Here is a 12,164-nt window from a genome sequence, read left to right as displayed (position 1 = left end):
GACTTATTCAATACCCGTGACCAAAGCGATGGCGCCTTTCCAGCACTCCAAAAGATTCATGGATAAAAATCCTCATTTGGATCCCATTTAACACCAGACATCGTCAAAATCTTCTTGGCAAGGTCATCCGTAGCAGGATCCTTCATCCGGTGTCGCGCCTCCAGGTCGGGGTTGCCGATCCACTCGTATTTATGCAACTGCCACGAGATGTCCGTGTCCAACTGGCCCCGGAAACCCGTGGCCTTCTTGCTCTGCTCCCGGGCAAAGCCCGGCGTCCAAGGCAGCGCGATGAGCAGCGGGTGACGCTCGTTGTAGATCTTGGTCCAGTCGATGGTGCACTTGATCGGCGGCTTGTTCTGGCGATAGTACAAGAGAAAATCCTGGTCTTCATTGGCGCGCCGCTCTGCTGTGAGGGACTTTCGGCGATTGCACTCGTGGTAGAGGTGTTGGGTTGTGTTGTGAAAAGGGCAGCCGGCCAGCCAGCCCTGGTCGTCGACGGGACCGATGCAGTCGCGGAGTTCGTGGCCGGAGCGCTGGCAGTTGGCACAAGTGACATCCTTGCTGCTGAAAGCCTGCTCCTGTGGCTTGACGTCCTCCTCCATAGTGTGAGTGGGTGTCTGGCCGGCGTTGATATCCGCAACATCGTGCATGGTCTCGGCGGGAGCCTCGACAGCCGACATGGTCTGCGGGAGCGATGTGGATTGCCCGTTTGTCAGGACAAGCGCGACTATATGGGTGGGATTCAACGAGTGATCTCTGGCCGCAGTCTTGAGGATGCCGTACTCTGTCAGAGCCGCTCCGGGCTGCTGGTAGTGAGGAGTCGAGTAGATCCAGTTGACGAGTGGCTCGTTTCCTGTATAACAAAAGGGAGACGTGAGCCAGTCGTGCTTTGCTACATATACAGCAATGGAAACATACCAAGTCTGTTATGGAGCTCAATCATGAAAGACGGGATGAAGAGCTCGGAGCATTGCAACGCGGGCGTATGTTTGCTGTAATAGAGCTGACAGGTAAGTGTTGAGCGCACCGTCGTCTCCAAGTGGTCTGGCAAGATCAAGTCGCCGTTCTTGTTGAACTTGAACTTGGGCCATTCGGCGGCCCAGTCAGTCTGGGTCTGGCTTGCCGGGTGGAAGTCAGCCATGGGCCGTATGCCGGCAGGAGCCCAGAGGCTCTAGTTATGCCAGGGCTTCGATGATGACACTCGATTGTAGCTGCCAGTAGCGTTCTCCAAAGCAGAGAAGGAGCAAACGTCCAGGATTCCCAACGTCTTATCTCCCAATCGGGCGTTTTAACGCTAATTGAGTCCAGCAACAATGGAAGCAAAAGTGAAGCAAAATGGAAGCCCAAAACGAACAGGTTGTCCAACGCTCAATGCGCGTTCGAGCAAAGACGGGGAGAGCTACCCTTTCCACAGGAAATAATTTTCCTTTATGAGTTGCTCCTTGTGCCCAAGCGGGTCCAAACTGGTGAACACAGGGAAAAGCCTACGGGTGATAGCGACGACAAGCCAAGCGCAGATGACTTCTGCCGATCCTATGCTTCAGAACAAGTAAACAATACATTGCCACCCACTACTGTAAAGGGTACAGTGGCTACAATACGCCTGGTGGCATTTCCAGTATGTTATGTGCCTGATTCATCCCAATTGAATAAAAAACTACATGTCCAAGGGCGTTCCGGGCGATACTTAGGGCCAGGTCTGCAGACGACAGCCATGTTGAGTGAACTAATTAGGGAGCTCATTGAGAGCTCCGCGCAGTCCATGTATGTGCAAAGATACTGGCCTCGCCTCTATTTCTTTATACCATTGTGCTTTCGTGTCATCATTGATCCCTATAGACGCCTGATGTCCTCTCATTCCTCCAACGAGTGACGTTAAGGCATGCGCCTATATCAAGAAGTCTACGAAGGGCGAAAAGGTCTCGAGAGCTTTCCTCGTAGTGGATGAATAAAGCGAACTAGTAATACCAATGATCCTATTGAGAAAACAAACTCTTGCACACTTCATCAAACACCAGCTATCTCGAGCTATCAAACACAAAGGAGATACGCAAGCACAGTTCTCAAAGGTTTAGTCCACGTATTATAAAGTGACAGACGTCCAATATGATTTGCATTTATCAAGCAATTGCACACATCATCAAGTTTGCCCAAGATGGCCGCTCACAGTCGAGCGATACCTACATAGTACAACCCAAATTTCGGAGGGATATAGTATCAAATTGATGCTCCCTTCATTCATCAAATACGGTATTCTCAAAGCGTTAGGTAAGGTAAAGTGACTATTTGATTCCTCTAATCCATGTGTCACGTGGATGGAACCCCACGATCTCCCTATTATTATGGAGATGTAGGCATGTATCCGTCAGTCCAGCACTGTGCGACGGAGCAGAATCTCCGTTTAGCGATAGTAGTACCAATCAATCCATTATCCCTCGCATATTCCAACGAGGCTAACGCCGGGGCTCAATTGTGTGCAGCTATGAGGTCAGCTGCTCAGGTGCCGTTCGTAATGCTGCAGATCGATCGTGATGATGACGTCAGGGATACAATTCAGCGGCCCACCGAGGAATCGTGAACAAAACCCAGCTCAACGAACACTGCAATTGATTCCTTCTTCATCTTCTGCAAAAAAACCAATTCAAACCTCAAATCACCAAAAACAAAACTCAGTCAACATGCCTCGCGACGGAAGCGGACGCAGCCACAACGCAGTGGAGGAAGACCCTGCCTTCGGCCACGACATTGCACACGGCGTCGGAAAGGACCCCAAGGTAAGCCCGACCTTTATCAAGGCAACCCCTCACAATGAACTCAGTAAGCATGTAGCTAACACACCTCTAGGGTGACAAGGTGGCTCGCGCAGACAAGACAGCGCCCATGCCCGAACCCGAGAAGGGCGAGGCCATCGAAGGCATGAACGCCGCGGGTGCAAAGCTGGAGGGCAAGCACCAGGGTTAAGCATTGTCGAAGGATGGAATGAATTGATATCCGGCCGGAGGTGGCTGGAACTTGATACCAATTGACGCTCCCGAGTCCCATAGGACCGGAGGTTGATACTTGAAGAACCAAATCCGTTAAACAACCCCGCAGACTTGCCATTGTTCATAGCCGTTTCAATATGTGACATGACATACTTAAGTTTTGATACCCAGATGGGCATTTTTCAAGTAATGGCACGAACCTCTGCCAATGCCGTAATTGTTGACGAGTGAGCCCGGTGCTGTCGGCTTTGTCGAGTAGTTGGCTTGGCAGATCATAATTGGCATCCATTAGCTCCAGTAGTCCCCGAAAAGCACCAGTCAGTATGGTCAAACGAAGGAGCCTTGCATTATTACTCATGCAGCTTGCCAACATGGGCCGCCAATTGACTTCCAATCGCAAGTACAGAGGTTGAGGAGCGTTGATGCAATGAAGCTTCCTCGGGCTTGTAAGCAACCACCCAACTCATACCTATGGAATCAGCGCGAAGTGTACAGCCCAATTGGCCTGTCAGAAGATGCCCTGACTATGGCACCGGGATGCATGGACCGAATTGATCATTGCATAGTGTCCGAATGTTGCACAATGGCATTGCAAAAATCTCACAGTGATGCCTCTGTCGTGGTTGGAATTGCTGGTTGTATCAATATAACGCACAATGGTGCTGGCTGCAACATTTCGAAACCGGGAATACAATGCCTTTTTATTTTACACCACCGCTGTACAGCAATTGTCAGTCGCCGACGCAGTTGGCATTGTTAATATTGGTCACCTTGGCCGAGCTTGGGACGAGGCCCGTCACAAACAACCAATGCAAATCAACTCGGCAGTCACCACCGATCACTTTGTGTTGGAAGAGCTGGAGTATTGGTGAATCATGCTGCAGCTCCAACCATCACCAGCTTCCTATGGAAGACGTATAAAATCTTCCCTTGAGCACCCTCAACTGTCCAGTCCAGAACAACAAGCAACCAATTCCAGCACTGCAAAGCATATCGTGATCTATCAATTCCAGTATTTTCCAAGACTTAATCACCAACTACTCCAAACAATCAAGTCAATATGTCTGTCACTCTCGGACCCCTGAAGAACTCCAACCTCCTGGAGCACCGCCTGCCTTCGGAGGAGTACAATGCTCTCGCCCGCATTGACGACTGCAGTAAGTCAAGACATATTACTACCATTCATCTCCTTCTACTTCCCTTCCCAGCTATCCAATCCCCTGGACCACCTATAAGAGCCATGGCTAATATAGATTCATAACCACTTTCAATGTTCCAGAGCTCGAGCCCCTGAAGCACCGCGAGGCCCACAGCAGCCTCCTCAACCTGATCGCCGGCCACGGCCTGTCGGACAAGTTCTCGATCCACCTTGTCCACAAGCACTTCGACGTCCCGCAGGACCAAGTCATGGTGTACGAGAAGGTCAAGGGCGGCAAGACACCCGACTTCGTCGTCATGACGCCCCGCGACCCCAAGAAGGTGCCCGGCCCCCTGCGCGGCCTCTACTTCAAGACGACCCCGGACAACAAGATGCAGGCCTACGAGTACACGACCGAGGCTGCCGTCGACCTCTCGGTCCACGAGGACTTCGTCCAGGCCTACGCCACTCTCGCCAACGGCCTCGGCGTCGGTCACCTCTTCGCCCTGGGCGCCGAGGGCATCGCCACCATCGACACCCCCATGGCTGAGTTCGAGATGGGCCCCTACTCGTCCACCGTCCTGGTCGAGGCCGACTCCCTGCCTGGTCTCGAGCAGGTAGACTCCTCGCCTACTGACTGGGTTCCCGATTCCGCCGCCGCTGCCTTGGCCAAGCCCCAGGAGAAGGCTCTGGCTGGTTCCGGCGTGGCTGGCGGTACCATCTATCCCGAGATCCAGGGCCTGATCACCACTCACTGCATCGCCGGCCGCAGCGGCTCCCACAACTACCACGGCAACTCGGCCACTGCTAAGGCTGCGCAACTTGCTGGCACTGGCCAGGTCACCACGCACTGCCTCGCCGGCCGGTCCGGCAACCACAACTACCACGGCCAAAGCGCCACCCCTGACCTCGCCAAGGCTCCGCTCTCCGGCGCCGGTAAGGTCGGCGGCACCCTCTACCCCGAGGTCCAGGGCCTGATCACGACGCACTGTTACTCCAGCCGCTCGGGCAAGCACTGCTATCACGGCAACGCCGCCGAGGGCTCGGGCTCGGGCGTGTTCGCCGTCGAGACGCGTCAGAGCATGGCGGGCATGTCGAACCGCGTCGGCCAGGGCGAGGTCGAGGTCCACCCGGGCATCCGTGTCGGCGACCTGCCCGTCATGAAGGACTCGGTCATCCACGACGTGCTGGACCGCGCTGTTCAGGCTATTGAGGCTTACTAGGGGGCGGTGTTGTTGTGGCTGGGACGACGGGCATGAGGGGACATTCTCTCCGACAGGCAGGAGTTTACGGCTGAGTTTGAGGGGCTTTGGAGTTACGGAATCGGTAATATCATACTTGAAGATTGAAGGACTACTGATGGTCATGTAGTTACCTTGATATCTGATCAAGTCTATGCAGGAATGGGAACTCCTCGTACTTGAATCGACGCTCGTAACCACAGTGTTTGATGCGTGCAATTGACACACATGGAAATACAACAGCTTGCACGTGCCCACGTCGAACCCAGAATGGATTTCTACGCACCGAAAAGGGGTAGGTGGCGCCTTTGCCACAACTCTGCCATCGCCCTTTAAAGTCACTATATGGGTCCCCTGGTTGCGTCCTTCTGGTAATGCAGTATGATCAACCACTCATGTACTTACCGCTACAGCAACATACAATCACAGCCAAAGACTCAATCATGGTTCAGTCAGAAAACCTAGTATTGAGCGTAATATAATTCTCCAACTCCACCTCCGTCCACTGCCACAGCTTCTCCGCCAACATATCGTCCCTCGCCAACTTGGTCATCCGCGCCTTGACCCCGACATGACTATAATACTCCCCGCTAATAACATCCTGCGACGTCGCCGCCCACAGCTGATTCTGAATCCCGTCCTGCACGGACCCCATGCACGCCCGCGAGAGCGGCCTCCCGAGCTTCGCGAGCAGGTTGTTGCCGTCGTGCCGCGCAATCACGCCCACAATGTGCGTCCGCACGATACCCGGATGCACCGCCGCCACGGTGAGCTGCGGATATTCTCGGGCCAGCCGCCGCGCGAACAGCGTGTTGGCCAGCTTGCTCTGCGCGTACGACCGGAGCGTGAGCCGGCTGTGGCGCGGCGCGGGGGCTTTTAATTGGTCGAACCGGATGCCCCGGCGGGGCGCGTGGCTCATGAGGGACGAGCTGACGACGACGACGTGGACGTCGGCCACGCACCCGCTGTTGCGGTTGTGGCGCACCGTGTGCAGCAGCAGGGGCGTGAGCAGCTTGGTCAGCAGGGCGTGGCCCATGTGGTTGACGCCGAAGGCGCCCTCGTAGCCGTCGCGGGTCAGGCGGGGCGTGTCCCGGCTGCTGTGGCCGGCGCGGGCGTTGAGGAGCAGGACGTCCAGCCGGCCCGCCGACGTCAGGAAGATCTCGGCCGCCTCCCGGACCGAGTCCAGCGAGGCGAGGTCCATCTCCAGGACCTTGATCTCGGTGTTGGGGAACTGCCTATAGAGCTCCAGGACGGTCTGGTGGGCGCGGTTGATGTCCCGGGCCGCGAGCCAGATCTCGGCGGGCTCGTGCTTGGCAAATTCGATGATGGACTGCTTTCCTAGGCTTGCGTTGCCCCCTGTGACGAAGATCACCTTGCCGCTTAGGGACGGCGTCCGGGACTCGGATCGCAGCGACCTCGGCTTCCGGGAGAAGAGGCTCATCTTCATCCTGTCTGATGGTGGTATGTGGGACTGGAGTGGCGGAGACGGAGTATAGCTGCTGAATGACGCAATTGGAGAGAGATCGATAGCCCACTTCCGTCTATGTTAGGCCGGTATGTTGTACAAATGTATTGTAGTATCCCGTCCCGAGAAGAGTGGGAAGTCCGATTTATAGTCTGCCTGTCGGTACTAGCCGGAGGATCAAACGTTTGATGATCGGCAAGCAGAGGCGTGTCTCGAAGAAGCAAAGGAACTTCCTGAAATGTATATTTTCCGGGGAACAAGGAATTGGTCTGTCTGAGAGAACTGAATATGCTTTTCTCTCAGAATACGGTTCTCCCTCCTCAAGATGTATGCTTTTCTATCCGGCGTGGGGGTGGTTGAGGAACAGGGTGCGCACCGCCACATTGTGGCACTCGTCCCCCCTAACCCCCTATTGCGACGCCGCCCCACCTAATAAACATGTAAAACACACTATGAAGCACTTGACTTATGCCTTTAAATCAACATCGACAACACCTCAGACGTTGATTACAATCATCATGCCCCCGAAAACAGGCCACCAGGAGATAGAGGATCAATTGCCTGGGGCTCCAGTCCGTCGTACGAGGTCCTCATGGCATACCCAAGTCCAAGGGCTACGCTTGTTTCACAATGGGCCTTCAATTTCAACTGTCCAAAGCCATCGTCGTGTTCTATGAATAGGCATGCCAGACTAAAACACTCAACGGGCCCGGTCCAGGACTCCATCATGCCGCCTTTTGTCAAAGCGGACCCACAGTCTCATCCCATCTCCATTATCTGGTGCCATCTTGCAGTGTCCGTCGCGGGCTTGCAATGCTTGTTCCAAAACGCATCATGCCATTGCCTCGATATATTCGCATGGTTTAAACGTCCCTGGGAAGACATGGGCAGCTTGACAGCCTTGGTGGACCGAGTCTAGAACGATGAAAGGGGGATGTCAGTTGTTCTGCATGCCATAATGGTCTGGCAGCGCTTGAAGACGACTAACTCACTGCCATCAACTTCGACATCAAGGACAGACCTGTCCTTGTTTGGGGCTTCTGGTGAAGCTCTGCCGATGGAAGGTGTAGGTTCCTTGGCCGGCTTGGTCCGCATGCACGGCGGCGGTGGCAAAACTCAATGCCATGAAAGGCACTGCCATCAGGCGGTGGGCGGAGAGACAAGATCGGCAGTTGCGTGTTTCGCATCGCGGAGAAAAGCCGAGTATAATCATGGGATGCGTTGTTCTCAAACTTCGTGCGAGACTCTTGCAGAGAAGAGGTCTGGCGTTCGCATCTTCACGATCGGGGTGGAAGGTTTGTCGAGTATTCTTGCATAGACGCGAGGAGCGCTGAAAATGCTGTCTGCCTTTAATCCTGCCATTACTTGTGGGGGCAGTTAAGTTTCGCCTCATCCAGACCATATCCTGGCCGGTCTACAGGGAGTCATGGTCGGCCATAGTGATCATTTTGGACCCTGAATGAGAGGTTATAGGTTGTTACAACCCATGATGACTCGGGATACGATTTGGTCGGTGGCATCGGCAATTGGCCATGGTTAGGAGGTGTTGCAAAGTGGAGGCAATAGAAGACCAGGAGATAGCCAGCCAGAAGACAGAGGTGCAATACGGCTAGGTATGTAAGTGCTCCCATATTGCAATAGATGAGGAAGTATCAGAGCCATGATCAGGTATTCAAGAGCACCATGAAGCGAGACGCCCATCAGATAAATCAAACGCAAGCCCAATGGGATGGTCCGAAATTCGGTTTCGCATCCCATCGTCCCTCGGCAAACTCCAAAATCATGTGTGCGGGTTGTATCAAGAAAAGGTTATTGCCGCCGATCGAAATGGAAATGTACCCAAGATCTTTGAGGAGTCGCATTCGGATTTCGAATTGCGTTGTGTGTGCCCTGGTTCTAGAATGGACTAGACTGTGGAAGCTGGATCCAAGATTCCAAGCCCAGCAACTCTTAAAGCTTGATCGAGCGAAAAGACATTGAAGCATCATTGGATGCTTAGTTCGGTTGAAGCTTCCTGAATCAGTTCTGAGCCGTGAAGCTGGTTTGAGTCGCTGCCTTGGGTCCACGTGGGCGAAGAGGAGACCCCACCCCGGCTACGGGCAGATCGCCGCGGCAATGCTGCTTGTTTCGTCCGATGACTAGATCATGCCATGTTTTGACGTTCTCTATCAGATAAGCTCACACTGGCAACTTCCACCTATCACACATCAAGTAGATTATTTGAGCGACACGGAAGTCCGTCTTACATGTGCCATAGAATCTCTTATGTTCCCAGTAGACATACTCCCCTAAAAAAAAAGCAGGCTCGAAAAACAGTTCATGCTAGGATAGGGCACATGGGACACAGGCGATGGGTTAATTGATGTTGGGTGGGGGGGAAAGATTTATATATCAGCTCTGTGAATTGCCTACTCCGTTTGCAAGATGATCATATATGCAGAGGTAGAGTACCTGACTATGACTTCAAACAGGTCACTGATTTTGGTTCCAAATCCTGAACCCTTGATTAACATATTAGCTTACAGAGGCTGTGGCGGCGACAGACGTATTTCTGTGCCGAAATGCGTTCATAAAATATCCTACGACACTCAGTTAGTCTATGACCGATTGAACAGCGAGAATGCAAAGCTTTTCCCAAAATGTTTCGTACACATTACCTTGTGCGCCACTGCGCAGCCTCCATCAAGGAACTCCGCAATACTGTAAATGAGTTAGTGCAATGGTTTTCAATCTCAGATATGCTGACAACGGACTCTGATTGGATCGAACAACCTTTTTTCGTCTTGCATGGCCTGACCGATCATTCACAAGAAGTGTTGTACATGGGGTAGCGCAATGGCGCTTAAGAGGGCTGTGTGCGGCCGTACGCATGCGTTGTGTAACCGAGTGATGTAGATAGCCGTAAATGGGAGGGAGTCATTGGATGGATGGTACTGGCCTCGACTGCATCACGGGAGGATGTCCGAGCCTGAAGGGAGCCCTAGGGTAAGATAGAGAGCTGGCGTCGGTCTAGACGTCAGTGGCAGCGATAATGGCCACCCACCAGTTGTGGAAGCAGGCTGTGCGAAGCCTGGATGCCACAAAGGGGCAACTTAGCAGTACATGCTTGGCCAAGTGGCTTGGTGCATGGCTGATGGCGCTGAGACACGGAAGATAATTCGGGAGATCCTAGCAAGCATTTAGGATGAGGCTGCTGGGACTGCCTGATGATGGGAGCCAATTCCCAGCTGAACTGACCAAAGCTGCACGTGGATCAGTTCTTGCCGGCATGTATTTATGTTAAACCCCCCGCCCCCCAATTTCTACATTCTCTGGCTCAATGGTTCTTGATCTGCATTTTGCTTTCTCTGTAAGAGCTCCAAAACATCCCTCGACATGACGACTAGTTTTACTCGTATCCTCGATACCTCCACAGTTACGACTACCCACATCACAACACTTTGCTCAATTGGTACAGCAGAGTCTCTGGTACAGGGGCCTGTTTGGGTTGATACGTACACAACAAACTACGTTGCTCAATCCGCATGGGTAGAATCAGTTGAGTACCATGTTACGTCATACGTCACCGAAGCTCCTGGGCGCTGTGAGTTGTATCAAGTATGCGCCGCAGATGTTCAACCTAACCCAGATATATCTGGCATCGGCGTAAGAAAGAACACTTTGAATCCATGTTGTTTCAACAATGTCATATGAGCTCACTAGACCCCAGGTTCTTGCAGCGTTCTTAGTAACTTCATACCTTGCTCTGGCTCTAATACTCTGGGCCTACTGGTACGGAGCCTTGCCGGTATACGCCTTGAAGCGGATCGATCGCCAATTCTTTTTCGCACGTGAAAAAGGAGCCAATCATCGTGGGCGCCGAGTATTTGAGGAGGCCGTCCTCATATTTAGTGACCAACAGCTCCTAACAGGTTTCGGCATACTAACCGGTGGTTACATACTCGCCTTTACATCCGATCTCAGCTACTATCATTGGAGATATGTTGTGTCTTTGGCGTGGCTTAGCTCAACAGTGCATTTAATGTCACTATCGGTACTCCGGGATCGACTATGGAGAAGCCCCGTCACATGCACGATTCGACTGTGTGCTATTGGCATTGTATTTACGCTTCTAATAGCGGCTTTGGTGCCTACTAGAATTTACCGTCATCCGCCTTTGCCAAACTATGCGATCTTGGACGGCTCAGACCAGTATGGCGGTGAACTCCAAATATCAACACCATTGCGGTGCCTTTGGAATATGAGTGGCTGGAATCAGCGAGGGGTTGATGATATGAATAACCTTCTCTCGATAATTATCATGGGTGTGGCTTTCACTTGGAAACTATGCCAGTTTTTCGGTGGAAGTCGCAATGCCTTTCGCCTCTGGGGCAGATTAAAGCCCGAATCCTACTTGGAAGCGCTTGCGATTCGCACTCTGCGCAAGAGGCCGCATACACTACTACTCAAAGCAAGATACAAGGCCACAGTCGCCATCTATGTAACGTTTGTTGCGTATATGGAAGTTTTCGAAGCTTTCATGACAACCATGTTACTCCTCATATATACGTTAGTCTGGGGTACTATCAAACTCAATGGCACTCGCAAATGGGGGGGAGGCCTTGATGAAGAATGGGTGATGGGATTCGGCCAAGTCCTACCTCTGCTCTTGTTGGTTCAACCAGCACTAGCAACTTTGGAGATTCTTTTTGGTTTGTCTTCTGTCCTCTTCTGCTAATTGGTACCGAAATACCGAACATCGCTAACATTTCCTAGACAAGGACCAAAGTCATGCGCCTGGAACACTGCACGGAAGTGGGTTCATGGGAATACCGCCCACCGTGTCGCTTACACTAACGGACGCATTATTGAATTCCAATATGCCGCCACTTTCTATCTCAGAAAAGGCCCTAAGCGGACGGCAAGATCCCATACTAGAACATCTATATCTATCACGGGCGTTCAAGAGTTTGATTGCAATCATCTACATCATTCTTCTCGCCTTCTTAATGATCATGCTAGGTATAAGGTTCCCGACTATGGTGATGCTTTACGGTCTCACTCCTGCTTTCGTTGCACCCTCTTTTATATTTTCTAGCATATTGTTCCCTATAAGTACTCGGCTGAGCTAGGGCACTTGACAAGAACAAGTAGTCATTGTTTTATTTTATAAGTGCGATCCCCAATCCATCCTGTGTTAGGCTATCTGAGGTCGACAACGTCTGATTATGCACCAGTCTGAATGTTCTTGAGATTTTTTAAAATCGGATATCATATCTTCTTGCTGTGATTAAGTTTCTGGGGACAGTACTGTCTGGGGGATAGCTTGCTCTTAGTCAGTTCCTTTATTCTCTCTT

General features: G+C 52.2%; 5 protein-coding genes across 5 annotated transcripts; 3 read left to right on the top strand and 2 right to left on the bottom strand.

The window, feature by feature from the left end:
* Window positions 1-56: 56 nt before the first annotated feature.
* On the bottom strand, window positions 57-1,141 carry PG985_005104 (uncharacterized protein; the record flags this gene model as incomplete). The annotated part of the gene is made up of 2 exons (XM_066824873.1): window positions 57-853; window positions 919-1,141. 2 exons carry the CDS (start codon window positions 1,139-1,141, stop codon window positions 57-59), a joined length of 1,020 nt encoding a protein of 339 aa, XP_066688033.1.
* A 1,537-nt stretch (window positions 1,142-2,678) lies between these two features.
* On the top strand, window positions 2,679-2,961 carry PG985_005103 (uncharacterized protein; the record flags this gene model as incomplete). The annotated part of the gene is made up of 2 exons (XM_066824872.1): window positions 2,679-2,774; window positions 2,845-2,961. 2 exons carry the CDS (start codon window positions 2,679-2,681, stop codon window positions 2,959-2,961), a joined length of 213 nt encoding a protein of 70 aa, XP_066688032.1.
* A 1,083-nt stretch (window positions 2,962-4,044) lies between these two features.
* PG985_005102 (uncharacterized protein) lies at window positions 4,045-5,345 on the top strand (the record flags this gene model as incomplete). Its single annotated transcript, XM_066824871.1, has 2 exons — window positions 4,045-4,141; window positions 4,264-5,345. The coding sequence occupies 2 exons, from the start codon at window positions 4,045-4,047 to the stop codon at window positions 5,343-5,345; spliced, it is 1,179 nt and encodes a 392-aa protein (XP_066688031.1).
* Window positions 5,346-5,811: 466 nt separating this feature from the next.
* Window positions 5,812-6,804, bottom strand: PG985_005101 (Bli-4-like alcohol dehydrogenase; the record flags this gene model as incomplete). The annotated part of the gene is made up of 1 exon (XM_066824870.1): window positions 5,812-6,804. The coding sequence occupies one exon, from the start codon at window positions 6,802-6,804 to the stop codon at window positions 5,812-5,814; it is 993 nt and encodes a 330-aa protein (XP_066688030.1).
* Window positions 6,805-10,510: 3,706 nt separating this feature from the next.
* Window positions 10,511-11,545, top strand: PG985_005100 (uncharacterized protein; the record flags this gene model as incomplete). Its single annotated transcript, XM_066824869.1, has 1 exon — window positions 10,511-11,545. One exon carries the CDS (start codon window positions 10,511-10,513, stop codon window positions 11,543-11,545), a length of 1,035 nt encoding a protein of 344 aa, XP_066688029.1.
* Window positions 11,546-12,164: the final 619 nt, after the last annotated feature.

The sequence above is a fragment of the Apiospora marii genome (assembly GCF_038362585.1).
Source record: "Apiospora marii strain CBS 49790 chromosome Unknown utg000003l_segment0_segment0, whole genome shotgun sequence".
Taxonomy (NCBI): Eukaryota; Fungi; Ascomycota; class Sordariomycetes; order Amphisphaeriales; family Apiosporaceae; genus Apiospora; species Apiospora marii.
Note: the sequence above shows the minus strand (reverse complement) of the source record. Positions and strands in the feature narration are given on the sequence as shown.